A 20,309-nucleotide genomic window follows, 5' to 3' on the forward strand; every position below is an offset into this window, starting at 1 on the left:
ATCCTTTCCCACTTTACTCCTTCATTAGTTATAATCAGTGGTACACACTAATGTAAATGTTTGTTGTCAAAGAATAGCAACAGAACAGAACGCTGATTTTAGAAGAGAAGGTAGGGCGACTATATACAGTCATGGCCAAAAGTTTTGAGAATGACACCAAAATTATATTTTCACATGATCTGCTGGCCTCTGGTTTTTATTAGTGTTTGTCTGATGTTTATATCACATACAGAAATATAATTGCAATCATATTATGAGTACCAATAGGTTATATTGACAGTTAGAATGAGTTAAAGCAGCAAGTCAATATTTGCAGTGTTGCCCCTTCTTCTTCAAGACCTCTATAATTCTCCCTGGCATGCTCTCAATCAACTTTTGGACCAAATCCTGACTGATAGCAGTCCATTCTTGCATAATCAATGCTTGCATTTTGCCAGAATTTGTTAGTTTTTGTTTGTCCACCCGTCTCTTGATGATTGACCACAAGTTCTCAATGGGATTAAGATCTGGGGAGTTTCCAGGCCATGGACCCAAAATCTCTATGTTTTGTTCCATGAGCCATTTTGTTATCACCTTTGTTTTATGGCAAGTTACTCCATTATGCTGGAAAAGGCATTTTTGGGCGCCAAACTGCTCTTGGACGGTTGGGAGAAGTTACTCTTGGAGGACATTCTGGTACCATTCTTTATTCATGGCTGTGTTTTTAGGCAAGACTGTGAGTGAGCCGATTCCCTTGGCTGAGAAGCAACCCCACACATGAATGGTTTCAGGATGCTTTACAGTTGGCATGAGACAAGACTGGTGGTAGCGCTCACCTCTTCTTCTCCGAATAAGCTGTTTTCCAGATGTCCCAAACAATCGAAAAGGGGATTCATCAGAGAAAATGACTTTGCCCCAGTCCTCAGCAGTCCACTCCCTGTACCTTTTGCAGAATATCAGTCGGTCCCTGATGTTTTTTCTGGAGAGAAGTGGCTTCTTTGCTGCCCTCCTTGAAACCAGCCCTTGCTCAAAGAGTCTCCGCCTCACAGTGCGTGCAGAAGCACTCACACCAGCCTGCTGCCATTCCTGAGCAAGCTCGGCACTGCTGGTAGTCCGATCCCGCAGCTGAAACAGTTTTAAGATACGGTCCTGGCGCTTGCTGGTCTTTCTTGGGCGCCCTGGAGCCTTTTTGACAACAATGGAAGCTCTCTCCTTGAAGTTCTTGATGATGCGATAGATTGTTGACTGAGGTGCAATCTTTGTAGCTGCGATACTCTTCCCTGTTAGGCCATTTTTGTGCAGTGCAATGATGCCTGCACATGTTTCTTTAGAGATAACCATGGTTAACTGAAGAGAAACAATGATACCAAGAACCAGCCTCCTTTTAAAGTGTCCAGTGATGTCATTCTTACTTAATCATGACTGATTGATCGCCAGCCCTGTCCTCATCAACACCCACACCTGTGTTAATGGATCAATCACTAAAATGATGTTAGCTGCTCCTTTTAAGGCAGGACTGCAATGATGTTGAAATGTGTTTTGGGGGTTAAAGTTCATTTTCTGGGCAAATATTGACTCTGCAAGTACAGTAATTGCTGTTAAGCTGATCACTCTTGACATTCAGGAGTATATGCAAATTGCCATTACAAAAAATGAAGCAGTAAACTCTGGAAAAATTACTATTTGTCTCATTCTCAATACTTTTGGCCATGACTGTACATGTGAAATGTATAGTCACTTTTTAGTCACAGGGCGGAGGGTCATTTTAAGTTTTATTATTATTCATAAGATAGAAAAGAATAAAAACCTTACCCTGAGAAAAGTTTGTTCAGGTGGAGTATGAATGTTTAAATTATTTAATGTCATTTTTTATATATAAACTGTATCTATACCTCTTATACTAGAGTATTTAGGATAGTGATAATCAAAATAAATAAGGTGTTAGGTTTCACTAGCCATGCTCCAGAAGAAGCTAGTGATGGCGAAACTTGAGTTGGATTTGACATACTAGACATGTATTCACACTGACTTTTAGAATACCTCTTGTAAGTAGAATAAAGAGACTGTCAGGATAAAAAAAAGCTTTGGTCTTTCCTATGTTTTTTCATGATTGTGGGTTATCTGTTTGCACTCTTTTAGCTTCCACATGATGAGGGGTAAGCAGGGAGGATGTTGTTCCCACATAACAAGCGCTAAAGAGTAACTTGATCCAATAAAGGGAATACCTGGACTCGCTAAAAAACTGGATCCTCTGACCTAAATTCTTAGCCTTTGCATACACTCCGTTTCCCAGTGTCTACACCAAACCTGTTTGCACAATGCGTAGTAGACGTAGCTGAAGGCTGAGATTTCAAGGGGTGTTTATGGCGAAGTAGGGGGGACACACGGCCAAGTACTAAGACAAATCATTATGCGCTTCTGGAGTTTTCAACAAAGTAGATTAGAGATAGCATGTAAAGCTGGGACAACACCCCTAATGTAGGAGTGTTATGGGTTTTGTATGGGGTTGTAATAAAGGGTCTGAATTATTGTAGGGCAGTCTGAATTTATTTAGGGTTTCTATCAGGAATCTATTCTGGAGTGTCTATTCAATTAGAGCAGGGATGTTAAACTTAAATTTTGTCCCTCTCTGTAAAACTTGGGACAAAGTCGTGGGCCAACCTAGATATCTATTAACAGCCCTCCAAACCGTATAATGGGGGGCGGTGCCGGCATTGCAGGACAGATTTGGCCCGTGGGCCAGAGATTGAGATGTGTGAATTAGAGGGTCTAGACTGGGCACAATAATAATTTAGGGGTTCTGGGGTATGCATTTATTTCAAGGGTTTGGTGTAGAATCTCTATTCCTGGGTTATCGGGTTCTATCTAGGGTTAAACTTTAGTTATAGTTCTGTACTGGGGTCTCAAAGTACAGGTTTGTCTGAATTTATGTAGAAGTTTGTTTGTGGTCTTGATTAGTGATGAGCAAGCATGCTTGTTACTCGAGATTTACGAGCATACTCGGGTGCTTCCCGAGTATCTTCAGCGTGCTCGGGTGTTATGTTTTAGTATCGCTGTGTGCATTATTTGCGACTGTTTGACAGCTTTAATACATGTGAGGAATGCCTGTTTCTTAGGCATTCCTCACATGTACAACCCCTGGCAAAAATTATGGAATCACCAGGCTCGGAGGATGTTCATTCAGTTGTTTTAATGTTGTTGAAAAAAAAGCAGATCACAGACATGGCACAAAACTAAAGTCATTTCAAATGGCAACTTTAGGGCTTTAAGAAACACTAAAAGAAATCAATGGAAAAAAATGTGGTGCTCAGTAAGGGTAATTTTTTTCAGACCAAGAAGAGGGAAAAAATTATGGAATCACCCTGTAAATTTTCATTTCCAAAACTAACACCTGCATCAAATTAAATCAGCTTGTTAGTCTGCATCTAAAAAGGAGTGATCACACCTTGGAGAGCTGTTGCACCAAGTAGACTGACATGAATCATGGCTCAAACACAAGAGATGTCAATTGAAACAAAGGAGAGGATTATCAAACTCTTAAAAGAAGGTAAATCATCACGCAATGTTGCAAAAGATGTTGGTTGTTCACAGTCAGCGGTGTCTAAAATCTGGACCAAAATACAAACATGGGAAGGTTGTTAAAGGCAAACATACTGGTAGACCAAGGAAGACATCAAAGCGTCAAGACCGGAAACTTAAAGCAGTATGTCTCCAAAACAGGAAATGCACAACAAAACGAATGAGGAACGAATGGGAGGAAACTGGAGTCAATGTCTGTGACCGAACTGTAAGAAACCGCATAAAGGAAATGGGATTTACATACAGAAAAGCTAAACAAATGCCATAAATAACACCTAAGAAAAAAAACAAGGTTACAATGGGCTAAGGAAAAGCAATCGTGGACTGTGGATGACTGGATGAAAGTCATATTCAGTGATGAATCGCGAATCAACATTGGGCAAGGTGATGATGCTGGAACTTTTGTTTGGTGCCGTTCCAATAAGATTTATAAAGATGATTGCATGAAGAGAACATGCAAATTTCCACAGTCATTGATGATATGGGGTTGCATGTCAGGTAAAGGCACTGTGGAGATGGCTGTCATTACATCTTTAATAAATGCCCAAGTTTACATTGATATTTTGGACAGTTTTCTTATCAAGATGATAATGCATCCTGCAATAGAGCAAAAACTGTGAAAACATTCCTTGAAAGAAGACACATAAGGTCAATGTCATGGCCTGCAAATAGTCCTGATCTCAATCCAATTGAAAATCTTTGGTGGAAGTTGAAGAAAATGGTGCATGACAAGGCTCCAACCTGCAAAGCTGATCTGGCAACAGCAATCAGAGAAAGTTGGAGCCAGATTGATGAAGAGTACTGTTTGTCACTCATTAAGTCCATGCCTCAGAGACGGCAAGTTGTTATTAAAGCCAGAGGTGGTGCAACAAAATACTAGTGATGTATTGGAGTGTTCTTTTGTGTGTTTGTTTTTCATGATTCCATAATTTTTTACTCAGAATTGAGTGATTCCATAATTTTTTCCCTCTGCTTGGTCTGAAAAAAATTACCCTTACTGAGTACAACATTTTTTTTCCTTGATTTCTTTTAGTGTTTCTTAGAGCCATAAAGTTGCTATTTTAAATGACTTTAGTTTTGTGCCATGTCAGTGATCTGCTTTTTTTCAGCAACATTAAAACAACTGAATGAACATCCTCCGAGCCAGGCGATTCCATAATTTTTGCCAGGGGTTGTATTAAACCTGTCAAATAGTTGCAAATCATGCACACAGTGCGACTAAAACATAACACCCGAGCACGCTGAAAATACTCGGCGAGCACATGAGCATGCTCGCCGAAAGGGTTAACAGAACATACTCGCTCATCACTAGCCTTGATTAAAAGGGTTTTCCAAGGGCATTTTCAATATGAAAGATCATAGGGCTTGTTTAGTAATGTGCCTACAAAGCCACCCACATGCCTTAAAGGTGGGTATTCCATACCCTTTTGATCCCACTAAGTCATTGCCACGTGCCTGGTTTGTTAACATTCAGTATTTCTTGACCGCTAGTGAAAACTAAGTTTGATATTTAACACTGCTTGCAGTACAGGGAGCATTCTTACCGCCCCTCTAAGCTCCTGTATGTGTTGCCCCCATACCCGTCTCAGAGCTCTGATCTGCATAAATCAATTCCCAATAAACATTAATATGCTCACATGGTCTTTCCTGCCCTACCCATTCATGCAATGTCACTATCTCAGCGAGGCAAACTGGTCTTGTAGCCACAACTCCCAGTGACTGACGTCCAGAGAGCAGCGCTGGTCTGGACCATTCCCTGAGAAACTTAACGACCCCAGAGAAGATTTACGTTCCCATTTACGCCCCCTTTGTAGAACCAAATTGTCAAGAATGACCAATGCATAAAAGATGAGTAAGTAGACAAAAGGAGAACTCACTGAATATACAAATTTGATAATTATTTGGACAGTAAGCTACTACTACATATGGATGAGAAAAGTTATGGTGCTGGAATAAAAAAAATAAGGGTTAGCCACTTCCCATTAAATAATTAATTTACATAGAAAATTAATAAACTTGTAGAAACAATGTTCATTAAGAAAGGTCTGGAAATGTTTAATATTAGAATGAACCTAAGCATTTAATACAACCAGCATTAAACAGACTGCGGGGTCTTCATTTTCCTTTTCTGCTTCAGTTTTGGTGTCTGAGGGGCTTTTCTGGCAGATTTAGTGAGTTTTACTGCAGATTTGCCTGGTGTTTTTTTAGGAGTCTTTTTAAGGATGCTGCGTTTTGGTGGAGTCTCCAGCGCTTCGGGTTTTTGGTTCTTTTCTTCACATGCCAGCTTATTTTTTTGCTTGCTTGGGGTCTTGTTCACTTCTTCACTGTCAGTCATCTTGCGTTTTTTAGGCGTAGGCTTTTTAGTGGATGACCCTTGTATATTTTCCGTAGAGCCCTTGCTTTCTTTTTTCACTGTGGATACTTTCTGAATATCCGATTTCTATAAAAAGAATATATGCACGTTATAAATAAATGTACGCCATCGCCAACAACCAAGTATCTCAAAGAAGCTGAATTACCAGATCTGTTGAAATTATTTGCAACTGAACTTAAAAGTTGTGAGATCTGCAATGTATGAAGTTTTTGGAGAAAACAAACGGGCAGAGATCTTTGGGCGATGTCCCGCAACTTGTCAAAAATTACCTCAAGCACAAAGAGGACCACACTGGTAAGAAAATTATATTATAACAGATTATACTTACTGCTAAAAGAATTAAAACTGTTCTGATATTTTTTGCATTTATAATTATTTTTGTATCAAGTGCCAGAAACACTGCATCCAAAGTGTCAGAGGCACCTATCCAAAATGGTGAGTGACTCCTGTATTCAGCCATTCTCTTACTTAGTAGATGGCATGGAGGGGGACGAGGTTTATACCAAGCAGACGACCTCCTCCACCTCTATAATATCTACAAGGCGCAATGGGACACAGCTTGTCCGGAGAAAGCCACCTAAGAAACTCAATTAGTATTTTCATTTTTTCCTTGTCAACTGATTATCCAATTGAGCCAATTAGATAACAATATTATAGGTGTTGTCCACATTAATGCAAAAGCTATACACAGACAGGAATACAGCTAAAATAAATAATATACACAATCATAACCGCTGATCAAGCGACACATGTCCGGTCCTCCTCGCTGACCCCCTATTTACCTTGCCTGCACAGCAGGGGCAACATTTTGTATCCCTCATGTGACCCCCTGGAGCCCATCACTGGCTTCAGATGTATTATACAAAGTACAAGAGAGGCCAGTGATTGGGGTATAGGCGGTGCAACGACTGGAGCCAAGAAGAACTGAGAATCTGGGATGTGGCACTGGACATATACGAGCTCATCAGGGATGTTTTATTTTGAGTAATTGCTGTTGCAGGGTATGAGACAGTGTCTTAAAGTCTACTCTTGATTTTCATCCCATATCTGACCATCTGGCGTGGTGGGTTGCCATATCATACTCCGAGTATTGCGCCCCAGTTCAAATCATAAGAATTGGACCAATGCACAATACTCTCTAGAAGCATCTCACCATTACAGATTGTCAGGTCATGTGGGAAAATCGACACTAGGTATGCTATAAGTGAAGCACGGACAAGTAAGTGAGAAATTGTGCATCTAGAGAGCACAGGACACTTACCTTTTTCTTGCTTTTCTTTGCACTGATGGGCTCCTGAATAGGAACCAGCAATGGGATTTCCTCCTCCCCACCATCTGGTTCATTCTGCTCTTTGTTAGCTTTGGCCTTCGTCTTCTTATATGCTACTTTATTAGTGGTTTTGGTATTTTTAGCAGGCTGCTTCTTCTTCTTAGTTGGTGCTGTCTTTTTATATAAAATAAAAAAAAAACAAAATAATTCATTGTTTTACACTTTATATACTACAAGTAGAGTTGGTGCGAATTGATTTGCAAGAGTCAGTCCGGTGGCCAGGTCAGTGGTCGCTGTATGGGAGCCCTAAGAACCATCACGGGCACCTATTTTGATTAGCCGGCGTGGCGCAATGTCATCATGCTGGTATGACACACAAATGACTTTGCACTAGGCCAACTAATCAAAAAAGAACCGGGAATACTATCACGTTAAAAGTGTCCAGCAGCCACAGACCTGACCATTGGACTGAGTCCTGCTAAATCGATTTTCACATAATACTAAACGTAGAGCCAAATGGAGAGAATAAGAAAAAAAGAGGGGAGTTGTGGCAAGCATGTTCATTATAGTACAGTGGACATACGGTATGTCTACTGTGCAGTGATATCGGCATTCGGCCATGAAACCACTGGCCAAGGATATTCATGAAAAGTTCACTGCTGATGAATCACTGGGGAAATAGGCTAGATAAAGCAAGGATCAAAAATATATTTTGCTTTGCTTCATCAGGTCATTGACTACTTATACACGCTGGTACAGGTAGTGAGAGACACTAGAAAACCATTCACAACATGCATTCCTACCTTCACCAAGCCCAAGCTATTCAGGCTGTCTAAAGAGGAGGTGTAGATGGGGAGAGCCACCGATGACTGGCTTTTCAGGTGAAGAACTTTGACATTTTTCCATTTCTGAAAAAGAAAGACAAAAGGTTAAGATCTGTCAGAATATGGAAACTATACATTTTTTAAATGTTTATGGACCTCTAAGTTACCATGAGTTTGTTCGCTATGACATACAGTAAAAAGTAAAAAGTAAAATTACCAGCAATCTGGATATACCTTACTGGCACAAGTAAGAGTGACCGACGTCTCTAACTGGCCTGACGATTTGGGGATAGTCCTACATAATACAACGCTTTGGTGAGGCACGGTGAACACCTACCATTGGCAACTTCTCAGCTAGAACCTGAGAAACTGCAAGTATGTTTTCAGAAATATCTTCCACCTTCATACCGGTGTGACCCACACGTATTGAACTGCAAGAGAACAAGAAAAAAAAGGATTAATTGCTTTAATACTCCTCTTAATTGGCGATGAAGACTCACTATCCGCACTTACTAGCAGCAGCCTCTGTTGGTGATATGAAGCTGTGTCCCCTGGATAAAGCGGTTCAATTCAGCAGCGAGATACTTGTGCTTTAGATTTACAGACAGCGGCTCTCTGTATAACAAGGCACAGAAAATAGTTCATATTACGCTTTGTATACATTACTTATTATGTACTTTATATCATGGCTTTAATAACCTTAATGCTCTATGACGTGCCAATACATCATGGAGCATGTCAGGGACTTTGGAGCAGGCTCAGATGTAGAGCCCGCACCACAGAGAGCAATGCCGGCTATATTATATAGTTAACATCTGCCTCTAACAGCAGCGATCCACTGTCAATCACTGACAGAGCCATTTAAATGCAGCTCTTCGCCCTAGATGTTCGTTCAAGAGCCCATCACCCCATCCTCCCCACCCTAGCTATGACAGCCAGGGTTTGGCTGTATGACCCTGTGCATGTCATGTGATCTGTTCGGTGACAGTCAGTCATTTTTACTATATACAGCAATAATATGGTATTACTGTATACAGTACAAGCGATCAGATGATCGCAGGTTCAAGTCTCCTAATGTGAATAACTATGTAAAAAAAAAAAAAGTTAAACAAATATAGAAAAAAATAAAGAAATGTAAAGGAAAAAAAAAATTACACCTATTTGGAATCACTGTGTCCAGAAAAGTCCATTCTATCAGACTATAAAATTAAGCTGATCGGTAACCGCAATAGCGAGAAAACAATCAAAACAGAATTGCAGGTTTTTTTGGCTCCCACAATAACACTAAAAAATGCAATAAGAGATCAAACCATTAGCATGCACCCAAAAATTATATAAATAAAAACACCAGCACGTGATGCAAAAAACAAACTTCAACACAGCTCCATTGATGGTAATATAAAAATGTCACGAGTCTCGGAAAATCATGACAAAACAATTTTTTTTTGTTTAACAAAATCTTGAGGTTTTTAGGCCAACAAAATAGTCAAAAACTAAAAAAAAAAATCTGTTTGGTATCTCCATAATCGAAATGACCTGGGGAGTCATGTTTCCAAGTCATTTTTTTACTGTACAATGAAAGCCATAAAGATAAAACACAAAAAACAATGGTGGAATTGTAGGTTTTTTTCACCGCACTTGTAATTTTTGGGCCATTTTTCCTTACTCTTTATGGTAAAATGAATTGGGTTTTGAAAACTAAACTAAATCAAGCCACCATGTGTTTATGTCAGAGCAAAAAGAAAAAGTAAAGAAAAGAAAAATTGGCTGTGGAGATAAGGGAATAAGCTGCGCTGAAGTTCTGTATGAGTTTCAGGAAAGTTATCGCTCAGTAAATTGCCTACAGACATCTTTAATGGCATGACCTAGTGAGACTTTACTGTGTACTGCGAGAAAATCCCAGCCGAATATTAGAGGTTGCCCCGCTGTCATTGGCACCTTGGTGAAGCGATCCAGCAGGTGATCACGTTCCCTGTAGAGAAGCTGAGACTGCAATAACTACTCACCTCTTCTCTTTATAGAAATGTTTTCCAATGTGGGACGGCAGGAGTCGTCGGATTCTAGAATCGGCAAGGAAAAGATCGTAACTGCCCAGCAAACGGCGCTTCGCTTCATACGGTTTGTATTCTTTTTTCATTTTTTTTAAAGGGATGACCTGTCAACAAACACATTAGAAGAAATGAAGAGGGAAATGTAATACATAGAAGGATTATAGGCGGCGTCCTCAGGGCGGGAGGGCTGCGCGACGGCGGCCCCCCCGGCGGGAGAGCTGCACAGAAAACTGCACAATGACCAGGAAGTGTGGTGCAAACATCCTATCAATTAGAATAAGACATATGCACAATTCCTGCTGGGTGTTGTCAGTCATCAGAACAACTGTCCAGCTCAGCATGCGACAATGTCTCTCCATGACTGATCTCAGATTGGGCTGAAGAGAGGTGCTGCCCAACCCCTTTATATGTTAGATCTTTAACAGCACAACAAAGATCCCAGTGGTAGAACAGATTGAAGAAAAAAAAAAAAAACACAAACACCCAACTATTTTCAATAGCGCCCACTACAGGAAATAGTCGCAAAAAACAACAACACATCAATCTCATTGTACACTTTCCTACTTTACCTCTGTGATCTGTTTGACTCCATGCTGACTGAGGAGTTTTTTGTAGAACTTTTCCGTCTGTTCGACAGACATGTTTGGCTCATCTTTAGTGAAGAGACAAACTTCACACGTAGATGGTCGGATCCCATGAGGGAGAGGACTGAAAGATGAAAAGAATATACTTACATTTAATTGTTTTTTGGATTAAAAGAACGGCAACAAAAACAATGGCGATCAGAGGGCAGAAAATGGTGACAAATCTGATGCTGGGAGAACACAAACACAGTGGACCACCACAGGCAAGACCACTGATCTTTTATCTACTACGGTTGTCAGGAGTTTTTCTTTAAAGGGAATCGGTCACCCCCCTGAGATATATTAGATCTCTACTATGGCCATACAGGTTATAGAAAAGTAAATCTATACTTACCTGTATGGCCCATAGCAGAGGTCTGATTGCAGAGAAAAGTGTTTTTATAAACTCTTTTCTGCACAGGCTTGGCGCCTCCCAGATGCCAAGAAATCCCCACCTATGTATTTATTAATCCCCGCCTATATGCTTAATTACCATATGCCCCCCTCCCCTGCACGTCACAGGGCCCTGTGACGTGCACTGTGCTCCGACTTCCTGGGCATGCGCAAAGCTCCGCCCACATAGAGCGCGCTTTGCTTCATCCCGGCCCTGTCTCTCTGCCCGGGAAGTCAGGGAACACAGTGCACGTCACAGGGCCCTGTGATGTGAGGGGAAGGGGGCATATGGTAATTAAGAATATAGGCGGGGATGTAGGGGGAATAATAAACAGATAGGCGGGGATTTCTTGGCATTCGGGGGACACCAAGCCTGTGCACAACAGAGTTTATAAAAACACATTTCTCTGCAATCAGACCTCTACTATGGGCCATACAGGCAAGTATAGATTTACATTTCTATCACCTGTATGGCCATAGTAGAGGTCTGATATCTCCCAGGGGGGTGACAGATTCCCTTTAAGGACAGAGCCAATTTCATTTTTTGAGCTTTTGTTTTTTTCCCTCGCCTTCTTGAAAGAGCCACAACCATTTTATTTTCATGTCAACAGAACAAGTTGTTAGTTTTCATTGACACCATTCAGTTTTATCATATAATGGAAACAGAAAAAAAAAATCAAAGTGATGTGAAATAGTGACAAAAACACAATCTCAACATTGTTTTTTTGGGGTTTCATTTTAAAGAAGTTAATTGTGCGGTAAAAATGACCTGGAAACATGATTTTCCAGGTCAGTTCGATTGCGACAACACCAAACATATGTAAGTGCTGATTCATCAAAGTTTATGCCGGTTTTCGAACATAAAAGACTTTGAAAGGTTGCAATGTGAAGTTTCCCAAAGTTTAGTAAACTTTGGCAGTTTCATGCCAACTCCGCAAAAGAAAATGCAGCATGGGCAGTGCCCACCCATCGACTTTAATGGAAGCTTTGTTGAGGTGCCACTTCACGCCAGTAATGTTACTCCAGTCCAAGGCTGGAGTAGCTTTTCTGGTGAGGAGCACAACACTTACAAGATGCCCTGAATTCACTTAGCGGTGTTTGACACTTAATGAATTTGGCGCCTCCTGCTACACCACACCCGTCATTAAGAATGGCGTGTACAGCAGACATTTTCGGCTCATCTTTAATGTACAACGCTAGTCTTAATGATTCGGCCCTATAGTTTTGGGGATTTTTTTTACCAATATTGGCTTAATATATGTTTAAAAGGGGTTGTCAGGGACTTTATTTTTTTCTTATAGGCCTAAGAACTAACAGGCCTGTTCTGCTCAGCGCAGATCTCTGCCGGCACAGACGGCTCCTGCGGACGTCACTGCCAATGCCATACTAATTAATAGCCGGCTCCCCGCTGCCTAACTGCAGGAAGCCATCTGTCATTCAGCATGATGTCGGCAGTCACGCCCCATTGCAGCCCGGAAGAAGAAGAGCTTCTCTGTTGACATGGAGCAGCTGAATCACCAGCAGGAGCGATCAATGATTGCTCTGAGCTGTGGTACAACTGACAGGTGCTAAGCAACTACCTGCCTGTTAGTTCTTAGGCCCATAAGAAAATAAAATAGTCCTAGATAAACCCTTTAACTTTGTAAAAAAAAAAATTGATAGTTTGTGCCAAGGCATATCACTTTTTTTTCTGCCTATTTACCTATAAAAGGGTTGGTTTTTTTTGTGCAAAAACTGATTTTTTTGGGGGGTACATAATACATTTTGATCACTTTTTATAGCATGTTTGTGAGTGGTGACCCAAATAATGACAATTTTGTCATAATGATTTTTTTTTCTTTACATTTCCCGTACAAGTTAAACAATCCTATATTTTGATAGATTAGACTTTATGGATGCAGCGATACAGAATATATTTGTCATAAAAATGTGTGTGAAATCATACAAACAGTCGTCGCCAAAACAACTTTTTTTTAATATTATTTTGCACCATCAATTTGCAGATAGGAGCATGTACAGTAACTTCCTGACCACTATGAAAAACAAGTCCGAATATAGATAGCCAATAAAAAACAAAACTGATGTCTGCCTGTGCATAGCAGCAGGTAAAGTGGTTGACAGGGTGACTAAACCACTTCTGGATAGAGTCGACTGTGACAAATGGAGCCTTTGCTCTATATTGGAGACCCCGAGATTTGTCCCAGAGACTCATTTATATAACAATGTGGAGATATCTGAATACAGAACATAAAACGCTTGGCATGTGAGCGATCCACGTGAGCTTACATTCTAATTGCTTGTGCCTGATCCGGGATCTTCCATACGGTGAGCATCATAGATATAAAGTCATGTTCATTCAACAGTAATAAATTGCCGCTGCCCTTGGTTTTATGGTAAGCGAGTAGGGCTTTGGCTGCCTTCTTAACCTAAAAGTAGCAAAGAAAAAAAAAGTTAAGTAATGTTAAGTTAAAGACCATGTACAGTCATGGCCAAAAGTATTGAGAATGAGACAAATAGTAATTTTTCCAAAGTTTACTGCTTCATTTTTTGTAATGGCAATTTGCATATACTCCTGAATGTCAAAGAGTGATCAGCTTAACAGCAATTACTGTACTTGCAAAGTCAATATTTGCCCAGAAAATGAACTTTAACCCCCAAAACACATTTCAACATCATTGCAGTCCTGCCTTAAAAGGAGCAGCTAACATCGTTTTAGTGATTGATCCATTAACACAGGTGTGGGTGTTGATGAGGACAGGGCTGGCGATCAATCAGTCATGATTAAGTAAGAATGACATCACTGGACACTTTAAAATGAGGCTGGTTCTTGGTATCATTGTTTCTCTTCAGTTAACCATGGTTATCTCTAAAGAAACCCGTGCAGCCATCATTGCACTGCACAAAAATGGCCTAACAGGGAAGAGTATCGCAGCTACAAAGATTGCACCTCAGTCAACAATCTATCGCATCATCAAGAACATCAAGGAGAGAGCTTCCATTGTTGTCAAAAAGGCTCCAGGGCGCCCAAGAAAGACCAGCAAGCGCCAGGACCGTATCTTAAAACTGTTTCAGCTGCGGGATCGGACTACCAGCAGTGCCGAGCTTGCTCAGGAATGGCAGCAGGCTGGTGTGAGTGCTTCTGCATGCACTGTGAGGCGGAGACTCTTTGAGCAAGGGCTGGTTTCAAGGAGGGCAGCAAAGAAGCCACTTCTCTCCAGAAAAAACATCAGGGACCGACTAATATTCTGCAAAAGGTACAGGGAGTGGACTGCTGAGGACTGGGGCAAAGTCATTTTCTCTGATGAATCCCCTTTTCGATTGTTTGGGACATCTGGAAAACACCTTATTCGGAGAAGAAGAGGTGAGCGCTACCACCAGTCTTGTCTCATGCCAACTGTAAAGCATCCTGAAACCATTCATGTGTGGGGTTGCTTCTCAGCCAAGGGAATCGGCTCACTCACAGTCTTGCCTAAAAACACAGCCATGAATAAAGAATGGTACCAGAATGTCCTCCAAGAGCAACTTCTCCCAACCGTCCAAGAGCAGTTTGGCGCCCAACAATGCCTTTTCCAGCATGATGGAGCACCTTGCCATAAAGCAAAGGTGATAACTAAATGGCTCATGGAACAAAACATAGAGATTTTGGGTCCATGGCCTGGAAACTCCCCAGATCTTAATCCCATTGAGAACTTGTGGTCAATCATCAAGAGACGGGTGGACAAACAAAAACCAACAAATTCTGGCAAAATGCAAGCATTGATTATGCAAGAATGGACTGCTATCAGTCAGGATTTGGTCCAAAAGTTGATTGAGAGCATGCCAGGGAGAATTACAGAGGTCTTGAAGAAGAAGGGGCAACACTGCAAATATTGACTTGCTGCATTAACTCATTCTAACTGTCAATATAACCTATTGGTACTCATAATATGATTGCAATTATATTTCTGTATGTGATATAAACATCAGACAAACACTAATAAAAACCAGAGGCCAGCTGATCATGTGAAAATATAATTTTGGTGTCATTCTCAAAACTTTTGGCCATGACTGTATAGCTCCACTTTTTTTTTTTTTTTTTTTTTTTTTTTTTTTTTATTGTTAATGTGAAAATAAAGCCACTTTACAAATAGTCTTCATTAAAATGCTGTATGATTTAGCTGACTGCCTCCAAGTCCTTTACCTAGCTGACTGCTGTGCAAAAATGTTACAAATCCCTTCTTCTCGGTAATAAGAAATGCCAAGAGGGAAGGGGTTCTATATAGCTCTGCAGTGTAGAGGGGATAAATTATCTAAAGCCTTATGGACAGCAGAGAAAACAAGCTATAGACAAGGAAGAAATCACATGAAGACAAAATACGTGCAGGAAACAACAGATACAAGAGGCAGTGGTACTCAGGGATACACACAGACATCACATTCAGCTTTTATTAGTCCCTCAAGAGAAGGATCTGAACCTGGGATCGCACTGCAGACTGCCTATCATGGAGGAAGAGGGGTGTATGAAAATGAATGGAGATTACAAACTGAAACTTTGTGCAATTTTATTATCTCTCAGTATCAACTACCATGTAAAAATCAATTTTTTCCATGTCAAAAGTGCCCATAGAATTCTGTGTCAAGCCATAGCAAAAGCAGCCAAAAAGGAGGCATCATTATTACTACTATTAACTAAGCATTATCTGCATCATGGGATGGTACAGATCAGGCACTATTGTATTGTAAAGCACCACTCCAGCAGTTTCTTATTTCAACACAGGAGTGATGCCACTAATGTAAGGTCCAGACCCTAGTACCATGCTCACCAAACAGTCTCCAGCTGTTAGCGGCGCCACCAACTTGTGACTGACCGGAAGTCAGAGGTAAAGGTCACAAGCGCTCAGTGTAAGTCTATGAGTCTCATTCTGTCTCTCAACTTACGTTGAAAAGTGACCTCCAGCTTGTTCCAGCAAACACTGGAGCGATCCGGCAGATCACAAACTGCTGGAGACCGACCGAAGCACCGCGAATAATAGATGAAGACAGCGGCTGGTGGGTATATGACTAGGGGCAGGGAACTTAGATTAGTGACACCACTCCAGCGGTAAAATAAAAAAAAATACTGGCATGGTGCTTTAAAAGGGCAATAAATAGCAAAAATGCAAATCAGCCCTTATCCAGATGAAAGAAGTGTCACCTATCAAATGTAGCATCAAGCCTCCTTTCTTCCTCCTCATTGTCTAGATTCCAGACCACGTCTGCAGTATACCCAGAGGGGGACAGTCTCATAGGCAATGCTTACAAGCTTTTTGCTATAGAAACTGTAAGTGCTGCTCTGAAACTGGCCAGATCACTGGGCCTGGATTACGTTTCAGTGATCCTGCGCTTCTTTGATGTGGCAGAGACAAAGCTGCTTCTGCTTGCAGCATTTCATAACTCAAAGTTCAGGCTCGCAATGAAACCATGCCGCTGGTCTGAGCTGTCAATCAGGAAAGCGGCAGGCAGGAGAGCAGAGTGCTCCTGATGATCAATACTGAAAAGAACCCATTAAGCCTTAGACAACTGCATTATGAGCAGTTTCTCTATTACATTTGTGCTCAAATGAGGGAAGGATTATTTACATAAAAGGGATGTGCTGCCAAAGAAGTATGGCAGACATGGTCAGTGTCCCCGCCCCAAAAAGAGCACAGAAAGCTGTAACTCTTCAGCGACAAGACAACTCTATTGCTTCGATTCTCATCTGAGACAGGCTAACGGAAGATGAAGGGGGCAGGGGCACTGAGATCAGTGATTGGCTGCAGCTCTGTCGCCTAGAGATGCTATGAACTGATTCATAAGTCCCGTTAAAGCAGCCTCCAGCTGGTAATCTCTGCCTGCCTGACAGGAGCCCTCTTACACATCACCTCACACCTGACAGCACCTGTGGCTCTTCTTTGATAAGCCGCTATGGCACGGTGACATTGCTGTGGTGTGACGCACATGTAATGTCACGTCAGGCCGGCAAATCTAAAGAAAAGCAGCGGATGCTGTTGGGTAAGAAGTGGTTCACAGCAGGGGTACTCTCCTGCAGCCATTGCTAATGTAACCAATGTCCTGCAAATCAAACCATGCTAAGTCTACCATCAATGTGAGGTCACGGCTGCAGCCAATTTGGAAAGCCCAGGGCAGTTGAGGAGAGACAGTGCTGGACCTGGGGAGGGTGAGTAAAGGTCAGTTCATTATTAATACACATTACAGGCTAAGCTAGATGAAAAAGAGCAGATGTGAAAAGGAAAGGTGGTAAAAAAAAGAGCAGGAGTAAGTCAGCGCTGCAACCCCACCACTGTCTGCGCTGCGACCTGTCCCAGCTCTGCTACCCCACCACTGTCTGCGCTGCGACCTCTCCCAGCTCTGCTACCCCACCACTGTCTGCACTGCGACCTCTCCCAGCTCTACTGTCTGCGCTGCGACCTCTCCCAGCTCTGCTACCCCATCAGCACTGGAAGTAATAAGAGCAGCACTGATCATAGAGGATGGAGAACCCCAGTAATGTTATGTCCATAGGGCGCTCCAGAGTCCAATCAAGCAGGTAACAGAGAGGACACAGGATAACTCTGCTCGGAGGTGTGATAGCACCAGTGCTCGTGCTAACTCATGAAAAGCCGCGGACTGACTACAGATATATATATATATATATATATATATATATAAACACCATTCTCACCTGCTCGCCGTCCACTCCATGCTGCACCGTTTCAGCCATCTTTGACTCCACACGTGTTACTGCATAGAGTAGTGCGCATGCGAATCCTGCAACCGCCAAACTTTATTAGTTAGGCTTTAGCCTTTACAGCGTCGCAGGCTTGGTGAAGCGAAGGAGAATGTCACGTGATGAACTCAACCAGGGCGGAAGTGACGCCAGATTGAACGTGCCACCTGACAGACTCTACGAGTAAGGAAGTGACGCGATGAATGTCACGTGACTGACTCCCCTAAAGCGGAAATGACGCACAGGACACTATCACGTGACTGTCTTTACAGCTGACTAGAGCGGAAGTGAGAGAGGAAGTCTGTATCTGCCATTGGCGCCTCTGTTCAGCAGCACATGTCGCCCCAGGTTCCCCCTCCACCCATAGCCTAATGCATCAGAGGCCGCCATTACCTCACCGTCAGATCATTTCTCCCGTCATCCATTATTTTTTACCATAGTAAGATCCCGTAATCCACACTAGTCAGACAGCGGTCCTAAAGGGGCCTTTTACTTTGTGCGGCCAATGTACATTACTAGCCTGCAAAGCCCATAGGTGATCGGTGCTGATCCATCCCGCCCAGTCCAGTAACAGAGCCATTAGAGAAGAGCCCGTCTGATCAGATTTGAATGTGGGAAAATTACGTATGTTACTTGGAAATTCATTTCACAGCAATTTTTTTCTTCACAAATTGAATGTCGCTTAGTATCTGGGGTGCTGGGAGGAGTCTCCAGACAATAAACAAAGATAAAATAAGGATGGAGGGGAAAAAAAACGCTAGTATCCTCTGCCGCTTCTTGCACTGAATTCTTAGACATTTTCACATGTTAGAGTGGTATCTGCAGGTCGCGTCACATGCACAGAGAACCAGAAGGCCTGGCCTAGAGTGTCCATCTTCAGGTCATGGTACATGCACCAAGAACCAGAAGTCCCAGCCTAGAGTGTCCGTCTTCAGGTCATGGCACATGCACCAAGAACCAGAAGTCCTGGCCTAGAGTGTCCGTCTTCAGGTCATGGGACATGCACCAAGAACAAGAAGTCCCAGCCTAGAGTGTCTGTCTTCAGGTCGTGGCACATGCACAGAGAACCAGAAGTCCTGGCCTAGAGTGCAATCTTCAGGTCGTGGCACACGCACAGAGAACCAGAAGTCCTGGCCTAGAGTGCCATCTTCAGGTCGTGGCACATGCACAGAGAACCAGAAGTCCTGGCCCAGAGTGTCCGTCTTCAGGTCGTGGCACATGCACCAAGAACCAGAAGTCCTGGCCTAGAGTGTCCGTCTTCAGGTCATGGGACATGCACCAAGAACAAGAAGTCCCAGCCTAGAGTGTCTGTCTTCAGGTCGTGGCACATGCACAGAGAACCAGAAGTCCTGGCTTACAGTGCCATCTTCAGGTCGTGGCACATGCACAGAGAACCAGAAGTCCTGGCCTAGAGTGCCATCTTCAGGTCGTGGCACATGCAGAGAGAACCAGAAGTCCTGGCCTAGAGTGTGTCTTCAGGTCGTGGCACATGCACAGAGAACCTGAAGTCCTGGCCTAGAGTGTCATCTTCAGGTTGTGGCACACGCACAGAGAACCAGAAGTCCTGGCCTAGAGTGCAATCTTCAGGTCGTGGCACACGCACAGAGAACCAGAAGGCCTGGCCTAGAGTGTCCATCTTCAGGTCATGGTACATGCACCAAGAACCAGAAGTCCCAGCCTAGAGTGTCCGTCTTCAGGTCATGGCACATGCACCAAGAACCAGAAGTCCTGGCCTAGAGTGTCCGTCTTCAGGTCATGGGACATGCACCAAGAACAAGAAGTCCCAGCCTAGAGTGTCTGTCTTCAGGTCGTGGCACATGCACAGAGAACCAGAAGTCCTGGCCTAGAGTGCAATCTTCAGGTCGTGGCACACGCACAGAGAACCAGAAGTCCTGGCCTAGAGTGCCATCTTCAGGTCGTGGCACATGCACAGAGAACCAGAAGTCCTGGCCCAGAGTGTCCGTCTTCAGGTCGTGGCACATGCACCAAGAACCAGAAGTCCTGGCCTAGAGTGTCCGTCTTCAGGTCATGGGACATGCACCAAGAACAAGAAGTCCCAGCCTAGAGTGTCTGTCTTCAGGTCGTGGCACATGCACAGAGAACCAGAAGTCCTGGCTTACAGTGCCATCTTCAGGTCGTGGCACATGCACAGAGAACCAGAAGTCCTGGCCTAGAGTGCCATCTTCAGGTCGTGGCACATGCAGAGAGAACCAGAAGTCCTGGCCTAGAGTGTGTCTTCAGGTCGTGGCACATGCACAGAGAACCTGAAGTCCTGGCCTAGAGTGTCATCTTCAGGTTGTGGCACACGCACAGAGAACCAGAAGTCCTGGCCTAGAGTGCAATCTTCAGGTCGTGGCACACGCACAGAGAACCAGAAGTCCTGGCCTAGAGTGCCATCTTCAGGTCGTGGCACATGCACAGAGAACCAGAAGTCCTGGCCTAGAGTGTCCGTCTTCAGGTCATGGGACATGCACCAAGAACAAGTCCTGGCC

General features: G+C 42.9%; 1 protein-coding gene across 1 annotated transcript; it reads right to left on the reverse strand.

Moving 5' to 3' along the window:
• Window positions 1–5,588: 5,588 nt before the first annotated feature.
• Window positions 5,589–17,960, reverse strand: RSL1D1 (ribosomal L1 domain containing 1). Its single transcript, XM_073645728.1, has 9 exons — window positions 17,773–17,960; window positions 13,380–13,519; window positions 10,647–10,785; window positions 10,033–10,181; window positions 8,540–8,641; window positions 8,364–8,457; window positions 8,006–8,110; window positions 7,194–7,376; window positions 5,589–5,998 (listed from the first exon to the last, which is right to left on the reverse strand). The coding sequence occupies exons 1-9, from the start codon at window positions 17,809–17,811 to the stop codon at window positions 5,654–5,656; spliced, it is 1,296 nt and encodes a 431-aa protein (XP_073501829.1). The 5' UTR covers window positions 17,812–17,960; the 3' UTR covers window positions 5,589–5,653.
• Window positions 17,961–20,309: the final 2,349 nt, after the last annotated feature.

Source organism: Phyllobates terribilis, unplaced genomic scaffold (assembly GCF_046119375.1).
Source record: "Phyllobates terribilis strain yellow unplaced genomic scaffold, ASM4611937v1 Scaffold_9__5_contigs__length_417890890, whole genome shotgun sequence".
Lineage (NCBI taxonomy): Eukaryota > Metazoa > Chordata > Amphibia > Anura > Dendrobatidae > Phyllobates > Phyllobates terribilis.